This window comes from Onychostruthus taczanowskii, unplaced genomic scaffold, assembly GCF_017590055.1.
Source record: "Onychostruthus taczanowskii isolate IOZ18803 unplaced genomic scaffold, ASM1759005v1 scaffold13, whole genome shotgun sequence".
Taxonomy (NCBI): domain Eukaryota; kingdom Metazoa; phylum Chordata; class Aves; order Passeriformes; family Passeridae; genus Onychostruthus; species Onychostruthus taczanowskii.
The window spans coordinates 13,412,384-13,424,427 of NW_024498462.1; the positions used below are offsets into that span (position 1 = coordinate 13,412,384).

At 40.7% G+C, this 12,044-nt stretch overlaps 1 protein-coding gene across 1 annotated transcript in view; it reads left to right on the forward strand.

The window, feature by feature from the left end:
- Positions 1 to 12,044, forward strand: part of PCDH11X (protocadherin 11 X-linked) — a 419,257-nt gene that overhangs the window by 187,444 nt on the left and 219,769 nt on the right. Inside the window, exon 5 of the mRNA XM_041396567.1 lies at positions 7,037 to 7,108. Coding sequence (XP_041252501.1) covers positions 7,037 to 7,108 — 72 coding nt within the window. The remainder of the gene's footprint in view (positions 1 to 7,036; positions 7,109 to 12,044) is intronic.

A 12,044-nucleotide genomic window follows, 5' to 3' on the forward strand; every position in this document is an offset into this window, starting at 1 on the left:
TTGTAGTTTTGCTACCGTGTACTACATTTTTAACACAATGCTTTATATCCGAGTCACAAAACGGATTTGTGTACATTTATATTCGTTCTTTAAAAGCTAAGTAGAGCTCAGGCAAGTAAAACAAGCTGTTTGATATTATGTTCTTTTCCCCCCCCTTTCACTTGAAGTAAGAATACCTTAGCAACTAATGTCACATTAGTTTTATATATGTAAATACTTGCAAGTCAGAGCATATAGTGTAAGCATATTTTATCAGCTATTACCACTATGATTTTTACATATATGAACTAAAAAAGCTCAGTGTTTGTGGACTTTTAAGGTGTTTGGTTTTTTTTTCTCCTTTAGGATTATCTGAATTTGTTCTTATATCAGAAAGTATTTAGCTGTGCATTGATTAGGTATTTCTTTATAGTATTTGAAATCTGGGAAACTTAAGTTCATAAGCAATGATGTGCAAGATAAAACAGAAGGATAACAGTTTCTGATTGTAATTTAAATGTAATAAAATCAGTTGTGCAACAGTCTTCACCAGTATATTCTCACAGGCATTTTTCTTAGGCATTTCAAAATGCTGCTATTCTTACAGGAAACTTTAGGATAAATCTGTATAATTCGTGTGTATGACATTCTGAAAAGACCAGGGCTGTGAATATCTCACCTGTTTGCTTTTAAGACAAAAGCTTTCATGTGCAGAAACCAATGTTTCAATTAAAAAAGAAAAACGAGAGGTGGTCATTTGACGTTACTACACTGCAACCAGAATTGTGTAGAGGAAAAGAAAATAAAAGCAATTCCAATAGGATACTGCCTTGGAACTGAATAGACTTAAGCATTTGCATCACCTGTTCAAAAAAATTGATAAGCCACAATTGTAGTATCAAATTCTTGTATCAACTTGCAGACTTGGTGGTCTCAGTCTCTTGCTTTTTAGCAGTTTTACTACTGCTGGTTACTGAACACCTGGATTTATTCTCTGTTGTTCCCACTTCATCTTTGCCATCATGTGGTGTCTGAAATCTGCAGTTCTCTCTATTAGGATTTTAGTGGGGAATATACTGAGTGTGATGGCAAATACAAATATCAGGTGGAAGAAATTCTACACCAGTGTAGTGACTCTGCTTCCTGCTTTTCCATGTGAACTGGATTTGATTTACAATTAAAAGTATATATATGTGCTTGTAAGATTAGTGAGCATTTTAATTTTTAATGCTACATACACTATCTGACATATCCCTTGGGATTCACAGGCAATCCCTTCTCCTTGCATAAAACCAACAAGATGCATTTACCCTAAAATTGCCCTTGAAATAGATACTTTTTTTCTAGTAGTATTTAGAATAATTTCTCCCTAATCACATCTCCTTTGTGGTACAGTGCTTGATGGTTGAATCCTGAAGTGCGGATTCAGGTTTTTTTGCTTATGGTTGGGTTTCTTTACAGAACTATTAAGAAAAAACGTTTTCCCAGTGAAGATTCACCATGCAGGGATGGATTTGGCTGCTGTATAGACAGCATTGTTCTTCTGTGGATGACCTCCTTGTGCAGAATGATAGTTTTATCCTTCTCTACATCATTATGTTTGCTGTTCAGAAATCCTGCTGTGCTACATCATAATAACATGTAATCTTCTTGCTCAGTTTAGCTGAGATTTAAGGAGCCGCTGCTCATGGAAGCAGTTTTCTAAAGTCTGATCTATAATTTACCAGAATCAACCAGGCAAAAGAGCAAGAGGCTTTATAAGAGGGATACAGCCCTTAAAACTCTTAAATGAAGATTAGTTTAAAGTTTTACAATCCGGTACAGAACCATCTGGCAAATCTCATGTCAGGCTTTGTTAAACCTCTGAGCATTCCTGGTGTGCTGCACCCCACACCCTGCCTTTATCCTCCATCCCCCTGCCTCCTGCCCTGCACCAGCTTTCCCCAGAGATGTGCTGCAACAAAAGAGGGAAATAAGTGAGCCGAGGGCTGATTTCCCTGCAGGAACAGCAGAACAGCTGTGGGTGTGCTGCACCCCTGGAAATCACCTCCTAATGGTGGGTGTGCTCTGGGGGAATTATTGCATCTCCCAAGAGGGACTGGCGAGGTAAAAGCTGCCTGCTGGCAGCACCACCGGAGACTTGCTGGGTGAAATTGTGGGTTTTGACCCAAGGAATTGCTGGGAGGATGCAGAACCATGTCACAGGGCATTTTGGTACTTCCAGACAAGGAGCTGAGCTGGCACAGCAAAACAAAACAGAGTGGAAGCTGTCAGTGGTGATTCCAGGTTGTTGTTTACTCTGGAAAGCTCCTAAGTTACATTTCAGGGCTCCAGACTCTGGGTTCCTCACTGATCTCTCCAAAAAAGGGACCCTTATCTGTATATTCATTTGTATTTCTGTCCTCTGGCAAACCTTGTTTCTTGAACACAAAGCAGAAACCTTCCTTTAGGAATCCTTAAGGACATCTTTATTTCAGCTGCCCTGTGGCTTTCTTTATATAGAAATATATGAACCTTGGAAACTTAGAATATTTTCTTTTAGCAATCTTTTTCATAAACTTATACTCCTGTCACTAAAATTAACCCTTCTGTTCACCTTTCATGTGGAGGATCTCGGGAGGCTGAAGGAGAGGACTGGAGGAATCCAATTACCTGAAATCAACTTAGAGGCAAGGGGGAGGCATTGTTGATAATCTCCTCCTCAGCTTACAGGGCTCCTCTGTCTCAGTGCAAGGGCATTCTGCCTGGACAGTAAAATCAGTATACCTGATTTCCTGACTAAAATGTGCGACAGAAAGACGAAGAGTGCACTTCCTCCTGTCTAAAAATGTAGATTTTGGCAGACAGAAGTTGCCCCAAACAGATAAACCTTTGCAATCCCAGCTATACTATGATAGTGTAGCATAGCTGATATGCAGCTTAGCAAATGTCTTTTGCTGTTTGTTTCCCAAATTTCACTTCAAGCTATAGAAGTTTTCAGCTTGAAATCTTGTTTTATACAGTTTGTTTTTCTTTCTTTGCTGTGAAGTGCAGGAGTAGGACACTTGGAGTCAGACAATTTTAATGCTGCCATAGCAGTTTCCTAAGGCACCAGAGAAAAATGCATGATATTATCTTGGAATTTCAGTCTGCTTTTACTACTCATACTAATCAATAACCATTAGAATTGCTGGTGGTAGTATCTGCCTAGATAATTCTAGGGCTGTTCCAGAAATCAGAGTAGGTAAACCAAAGTTGTTGTGTTGTAACTTTTTATTTTTCCTTTTTAATTCTAAGCCAAGATTTGCTTTGAAGAAAAGCAAAAACTTGTCGATAGAGAAGGAGGATGGAATGGAGGTGACACCTATCCAGCTGAACCAGTCCAGTATTCAGAACCTAATCACTTTGAGTTATCTCAGTTGCACCAAAAATCTCCCCCTCAGTGTCAGAGTGAGGCCCACTCTGAAACACCCAGATCCATCATTCCCTTAAAGGCAAACATCATATCTGACTTAGAACACTTTCATAACCTTTAAAATCCATTTTACAGTCCATTTTCTCTGGGAGTTTTTGGGAGCCTGGATATTACCTGTCAAGTTGTCATAAGTAATTATATGTTTGTTAACTTATTGCTCCTAATAAACAACAGGAAATATTTATGATGAATTTCATTTTCCCCTTAAAAAAATACTTAACTGCTTTGATTAAATATTAAAGCTTTCTTTTGCTGTTACAACCAGAGAAAAAATTCCAAATATCAGCAAGATATTTTGTGCACAGTCTTTTTATGACCTGGTTATTATGCTGGACTTTATTGATTGCTGACACCACTAATCAGGGCAATTTCTAGGTGGTCAGGTGGTGGGTCAGACTGATGGCACAGCAAACCAAAATTTTGTTCCTATTGAAAATACCTGAAAATTTGACCTAATGTAGGTAGACAGGCCTGGGGAGGAGCTGGAATTATTGCATTTCCTAGCAGACAAAAGGAAATAATTCTGAGATGAAGGAAACCTTTAAAGCCAGCAAGGTTTTATGTGGTTCCTTGTCTGGTTTTGCCTTGCTCAGTGTCTGTACCACAGCAGAGACAGTGCCAGGTGATGATTCAGAGCAGAACGTGTCTCCCTGAGCTGCAGCAGAGGTCTCAGGAGGAGCTGGATCAGTGGGAGCAGCAGGAGCAGTTGTCCAGGTACCCCCTGTGCTGGTGGAACAGCAGCTGGCTCTTACAGGGGTACAGGTGGCTCTTCCAACATGGAAAGAACCTCATTTATCCACCAGGCAGGCTTGCCTGCTAGAGAAACTGTAATCAGTGTGTGTACAGGGCTGGGGGAGCTCTAATGGCACTGCTGGAACCACAACATCATGTCCAGGTTGAGATCTTCTGTCGTTGATCCAATCCAATTCCATCTTTGATCTCATCATGAGCACGGTTCTCTTCCATATGTGGAAACTTAAATGTCCAATTGGGGAAGTGGAGGGAACATAAAATACTGTGGGCATGGTCTGTTGTTTGTTCAGGGGGATCGGGAGCTGTAGAAGGCTGCAGGAAGATGCTCCAAGCAAAACAAGGGGATAAAGGCTTCCAAAAACTTCCCACTTTTAGTAAGAGCTTATCTGTTCTGGAAGAAAGAAGCTCCTGTGAGGATTTTCTCTCATTTACCACATCCTACTTTATAACAGAGCAAAGAGAACTTGTGGCTGAGTGCTGTTGGTGTGATCCACTAGCAGGGGTGTGTATCTGAGCCAGGGGTGAGGAAGGAGCTCTGCACTCCGGTGTGGCAGCGAGTTCAGAGCAGGTACCACACCTGGAGAGGGGCAGCTGCCGGGCTGGAGCTGTGGAGGATTTGTCTCTTGTCACAGCTGCAGGCACTGCGTGGGTGCCAGCTGTCCCTGCGGGCTCAGAGCCCCTGTGGGATGTGTTTGTCCATGGGAAAAAGTGATCACAAATCCCCTCCCGGCTTCTCCATGGCAAACCAGTGTGAAACAGCGCTGGAAAATTGGAGTGAGAGCCACAAAGGTGTTTCTGTGTGAGGAAAGCCTGCAGGGGTAAAGGAGCTGCTGCTTGGCTTTGTCCTCCTTCCCTCCAGGAGCAGCCTGCTGCCTGAACAGCACTTTCCTGGAATCTGCACTATTTTCACTCTTTCTGTGTGCTGTCCCTATTTCCTGGTGTTTTATCTTCAGAGTGGGGTGAGAGAGTCTCTTTAGGTGCAGGGCAGGGGGAACTTTAGGGAGTAAATGGGGCCAGGCTAAATAAAATTCAGCATTAAGTTCTTTGAGTTTTCATTAAGCCATGTCTAAGATTCAGAACATGGTTTCCCATGTTACCCAAACACTTCAAGTGCTGTTTCACCTAAATGTACTTTTGCATCTGTTTTCCTTGCATAATCATACACTTGTTTATTCATTTTTCTCTTTGCCCTCTGAGTGGACAAATTTTGTATAAAGAACTGGTGTGAAATGCCAAGAACTACCCTCAAGAAATAATGTGATTTTTAACATCAGTTGCTGGCAGGCTGGCCCATGTGGAATTATTATGGTATCTTTAGCATCACAATTGATATGTTTAATAATTTTCATTGTGTGTTTGGGTCCCTTTGATGGCTGATGATTAAAGCAAGATTATAAGGTAGACTGTACTTGCTTTTGAACACACGAAAAACACAACCTTCCCTTACCAGATGCATTCATTTTAACTCTTTTCAGCATTCACTAAATCTGTGGTTATTTCTTTTTACATTTGAAATGCACTTATTGTTCTATTTCAACAATGAATCATATTCCACTGCTACCCCAAAATATAAAATAACAAAAAATGGTAAAAATTATTGCTTGTAATCTATTATTACAGGCAATCCAACCTGCCAAAACACAATTGCCATTTAATAAGGTGTTTTTTTGAAAGAAGCCCTGTGAATGCTCTATGCAAACTGAAGTTACCCACAAATTCTGTATTTAAAAAACAATGCTTCCTTTTAAACAGCCATAGTTTGTTGTAAAAGACAAAAATCCAATGGCATCTCTCTCCTTTTTTTTGTCAATCTCTGCAGTCTCCATGGGCGTTTAGAGCACTCTGCTGTGGGACCTGGATAATGTGATATTTGCATTTGATATGGTCAAAGGGTAGCACATTAGAGATGTATTTCAGGAGGAGGAAAATCCTGGTGCTACTTAAAAGTATTTCAGCAGAGGATCTTTTATTTTTTTTTTAGTCTTGTGAATGTCATTGTTTGTGTTTTATGAAAGAACAAAAATTTAGGGAGCAAGAAAATATGGGGCTTGTATCCTTTACAGCAGAGTGTAAAATTCCCCTCACTGGAAGCACATATGAGACAATGAAAAGGTGCCAACATCCTGTTCAATGCTCAGTCCCAGTGACCAAAATCTTATGCATTTATTATTGCAGTAGGGTAATTAGATTTTAATAAATAATTGCAGGGTGTTTTGGTATTGTAAAAGAAGAAAGTGTGAAGGATCAGAGTCTTTGAAGACCACTTTAATCTATTTGATTAGATGGACTTGGGTTTGGGGTGGTTGTTCTTAAAACATTCCAAGTAGTGGGAACTCCAGGAGACAGAAAACCTTTACCTGCTCTGTCTCCTGGCTGCAGCTGTGGAGATTGAGGAAAGACAAGGGTTCTCATCTGAAACCATGGCTCCACATCCAAAAAAATCAGCCTTTAAAAGTGTTTCCCATAAATTCTTTTTCTGATTCATCTATTGAAGTTACAGTGAGCATAACACAACCTGGGCAGGAAACAGCAGAGAACCCAGAGTTGAGTTCCCTCTGAATTTCTGCTGCTGAACCTTACTCTGGTGGCAAATCATTTCTTAATTTTGGCTGGATTTTTTATCTGTATGCACAGATGAAGTTGTGTATCCCCACACCTTGAAAGATACAGCAACTCCTTACTTGATGAAAAAAAAAAAAAAAAAGTTACAGCCTGCTCCAAATATGTGCAGTGATACATTGATACATTATTGTATGGAACTTGTACCTGACTGTTTTAATCCCTCAAGGGAAATTAATGCTGAATGCTGACTGAACATTTCACTGACACATCTTTTTTCTTTCCCAAAAGCACACAAAAGAAGTGGGCAGGCCACAAACTCCTTTGAAAGAAACCACCTTGGAGCCCTGGACTCAGCCACAGGTAGGCTGGAACAACTTTTCTGATCACTTCTTTTCTGTAGTGGTGGTTTCTGTAAGTATTTGTGGAAATAATCTGCAAAAAAGTGTTGCAACAAGTTGCTCTGTGGTTGTTCTGTCGCATGTCAAAATGATTTGTTGTGGTTTTTGGCTGCTCAGACTATTGGTGGTCCCCTTTAAGTTCTTTTTAAGGGAGAAATGCCAGCCCTGTCTTGCATTCAACTTGTGCTTAAAAAAATTTTGCAGGACTTGACAAAGCTAATCTACTTTGATGGTTTTATTGGTGTGTCAATAAACTGTGAGCATCTGGTGTAGAAATGAATTGGTGAATGTTTGTTATTTTGGGGAGGGAGGTTTGAGACATTAACCTTTTGCTTCATGAGGATTTAAACCACGAATGAAGCGATAATTAATCATGCAAAAAGCAATAAAGAAACATGGATATTAATATGTAATCTTTCTTAACACAAAATGGGCTTGAATATTTTGGCCTTTGCAATTACTTGAAAAATTTGTGTATTATAAATGTTTTATGTGGAGGATTTCAGAGCCATTTTTGCTGTTCATTCCCTGTGTATCAGCGTGTTGCACACGGAGTATGCGGCTTCAGAGGTGATGCGAGGGAACGAAAGAAGCAGTGAAATGTGAAATCCTGGAAGTTAGGCTTGTTCCAGAGGCCTCTACTCCCAAAGCTGGTGGCAAACACAGTGCAGGAATTGAGAAGCAGAAATGAAAAAGCCCTCAGAGCTCTGTCCATGCCTGAGTGCGTTTCCCTTTAGCAGGTGCGATGCTGGCTGGGCAGGCTTCCACGGGCCACTCTATACAGCTGGGTGAAATATAGAAACTCAGCTGAGAAACCCTTCCCTGCAGTCCCAGACACGAGCTGTTTGTTTGTGCACGCAGAGAGGAGATATCTGGCCGTGCATCTGCAAGCCTTGTGTTGTAGGGCAGTCCCTCAGCTGCTGCTCTCCAAATCTCAGATTTCCCTTTTCCCAATGAAGGCTCCAGCGCAGCCAGTGCTGCTCCCAGCCCCTGCCTGGCCAAACCTCCCAAACCTCCACCCAGGCAGCTGCTAATCACAGCAGTTAAGCCTCATCGATCTGAGTCTGAAATCAATAATGTTTATGTGGGGGCTTGCCGTGCTCCTCAGCTAGCAGCAGAAGTTAACCCTTCGAGTGCAGGAACAGCCTGCAGGGAGGTGTCTGCTTCTGTCCCTCTGCAGCACTGATGGGCTCCTCCTGTTCCTCCCTTCAGCATTTCCTCACCAGGAGCTCGGAGTTGGGGCTGGGTTCTTTGAGAGGATTTTGGCTTCTGAGTTGAGAGAGGAGCTGTTGAAGCAGCTTGATCCTGTGATTGTCATTTAGCGGGGCACTGGTGCGTGAAAGTGGGTGAAAGAGGTGGATTTTACAGCCACTTTTCCTTGGTAGTTTGTGTGACTTGTTGCCAGCAGTCCTGCCAAGGAAATATTCTGTTGCACTGTCCCAGTGTTGATGGGAATCCTTGTTCTTGCTGGCACAACAACAGACCATCACCGTGTTGTTTGATTGCTGTTGAAATCTGCATTTGCCACAGCTTTAATTAATAACCACAAAGATGAAAATTCATAAAATATTTTTGTCATTCCTATTTATTTTTTATTTTAAAAAATAATCTGTTTTCTAAAGCAAATACAAAGAAGCTAAAAGCATATATGCTTTTTTATTTATTGGAGAGAAGAAATGTAATCAACAAAATCAAAAACTGCTGGAACCATTATTGCAGCAGAAAATTAAATTAGTTGATAATTCTTTCATGGATGTAATTCTGGCCACTGCAAATCCCTCCTTAGGTATTTTGTATAAAGTGAGTAAAAATTCATGGCATGGATAAAAGCTTTGTCTATTTTGTGAGCAACAGGCAAATGATCCAAATGGTGCTCATAAAGCAAATGGTTCCCAACTCCAAAAGGAGGAGAAATGTGTTTAAAAGCTGCTGGAATGAACCACGAGCAAAGCCAATTCCTCTGCACAAAAAGGTGTTACTTCCATGAGAGTTTTTTTTTTTGAGTCCCCCAAACCACACACAAGGGAGAGGCTCGCTACTTGTGCCTGCTTAATAATAAAAATAAAAAATCATTTCATGTGTTTGGGCTGCTGTGGGGTGAGTTCTGCCAGCAGGGAGAGAATGGAGCAGCCCAGAGCAGGGTTTGTGTGCAGGGCCAAAGGGCAGTGAGGCAGAAAGAACCACATCTGGCCCCTACTAGCAGCAGGGGAGAAGCTGGTACCCATTAGCAGCAGGGCAATTTCACCCAGAGGTTACAGGCTGGGGAAGCAAGGATTTGGGATTTGTGCTGCCATGGCTCCTACTTGGCTCATTTGCTCAAGGTTGGATCTTGGAAGCAGCCAGGTTTTGCTGGGAATTTTGAAATAGCTCTGCAATTAGACAAGAAAAGAGCTGTAGTGCTTTGTCAGGCTCATTTCTCCTTCTGTGTGGCGGCGTTTTTGTTCTTGGTTTTACAGTTCTGCTTTTTAGGGGTTTTGGCTGTGGTTGATTAAGTTCACAGAGCAGGATGTCATTGGCATTGTGGGAATTCTTTTTTCATGGCCGTGCCTTTTAACTTGTAGTTTTCTGCATCTTTTTTCTGTGAACTCAGTGAATGGAAACTGATGTTACTGCCTGGAAAATAAAGTATGAGACACTGGTTCCGATAAATTTGGGACAAGACCTTTGCAGATAAGGAACATGTGTGGGAGTAGTTGCCCAAATAGACTTGTCATTGGTTTACAAGCTTTATTTAAATGCTAAATACCATGTATTCCTGTGGTTGTGTTTTTTTGCTGCTTTGCCTGATTAAACATTTAGCTGATAAACCCTGTCAAGGCTGTTCAGAGCTACTGCAGTTAAGATTATGTATTTATAGCCTCTAAATTTACAGTCCATTATAAACAGGACAATTTACAATCAAAGTAATCTGTGATTGTTTAAATTTCTGAGGTTGCTGGTGCTGAATTTTGTGTGGCAGTGACATGGAATCATATCGGTCACCATGGCTCTGAATCAGAAACAAATTGTTTATTCCAGACTTTGGCAAGGTGGGATTGTTCTCAGGAAACAACTGACAGGATGAGAGGAAATGCCTAAAGGTTTTCCAAGGTTTAGGTGAGATGGCAAGAAAGAAAAACTTCACTGAAAGCACTGGAATTAGGCAGCCCAGGAGATGGTGGGATCACCGTGTCTTCTCCAACCCTAAAACCTCTAAGATTCTGTCATTACTAGGAAGATGAATCTAGAAGAGACAACAGGGATTTTCTTATTGAAAAGAAACAATGCTTCAGTTTAAACTGCAGTAGTGGCAAATGGTGAGGTTTGCCAGCATGACAGGTACAACAAAACTCCCACTCTTCTGTTGCAGAATATTTCTGATTTAATTTCTTTTTGGTGACTCCTACATCACTGTCTATTCCATGTCTCTCTGAAATACTTCAGACAAGTGTTTCCTAGAGGGGTAAAATGCAAGAAGGTGATGATAGTGCTGTAGCTTTTTATTTGTTTATTAATTGTAAGAACTCCAAGTGCTTTTAGTCACTGAAGATAATGGCTAAAAAGCCAGGATACAGCTGCATTAATCTTCCTGGCCCAAATGTAGCATAATTACTTTAATGAACATGTTAATTTATCCCCTCTCCTCGTGCCCTTCCTCCTTCACTCTTCACTGTCAGTGGAACCTGAGGCATTGATGACCCTCAGAATTCTCTGGGAGGGGTGAGTGTCTGAGGATGACGATTTCAAATAAATGAGGTGTGTTCAGATAAACCACATTTCATACCAACAAGCCTTTGTTACCACCTGCTGTAAAGGTGGGGCATTCCACAGCACTGGCCACCACAAGCAGGGGCAGTAAGATCCAGCCAAATACAGCCATTTGTGTCTCAAAAAGAGGATTCTTCTAAATCTATAGTTTAATTTTGCTCTTATTTTTTTATGCTCTTTATTTGTGTGCAGAGCACAGTCCATTTTTATTTATTTTTTTAAGTGAAATTGCTTTTTCTGGAAAGGCAAAACCACTCACTCAAATCTAATTACACATGATAGAGTGTAGGAGTTTGGGGTTTTTTTTTTTCCTCAATTTTAAAGAATCACTTTATAATCTTAGAACAGTGGATACAACATCACTAATCCAATATTTTAGCAGTAAATACGTTTGATGATGGGAATTGCTACACTAATCTTATATCCCTCCACAGTATAGTTAAGAAATCCACAGGGGGTTTTACTAATCAGTTTTTGTAAAGTAAATCAAGTCATGTAATTCTGGTTCCCTCCGAATGCCCAGCAATGCAAGCACAGCCATGTGCAGCACTTCTTGTTCTTTTCATTGGTTTTGAGCCCTCATCTGCAGCCAGGCTTTCCCCCGAGCACTTCTGGACAGAAAAGTCTCCAAGCACCCTCTGACAGAGATGTCTTATTAGGAAAGCTGGCAATTCACCTTGCTCCCCTCAGCTCCTGCTCACAGGCAAAAAGCTGCCAATAATAAATCTAATCCAACCACATTTGCTACTCTGCTTCTGATAAATATGCTTGAGGGTACTTATTTAGGCACTCATTTTATTGACAAGTGAGATACATTGCAATATGGCCTGTGGTTTGGTGTTGGCTTTAAAAATATTCAAAATTAAAATAGGCTGTTTGTTATTTTTTCTTTAAATTTTGAAAAGTATTTTGAATTAAGATAAGTATTAGCAACTGTGGTTAAATATTTGAAGAGAAGCAATTAATATGAATTCTGTGCATATTTTGTTCCCACAGTTCATGGGTATTGAATTATTGTTCATGGAGTCCTGGTGTGCTGTTTGCTTAGGTCACAGCTTGAGCCTTTAGGACTCAAAACCAGTCAAATTCAGAATGAAAACAAAGCTTTTTCCTGGTTTGGTGTCTTCAATAGTAACCAGCCACCTAAACAG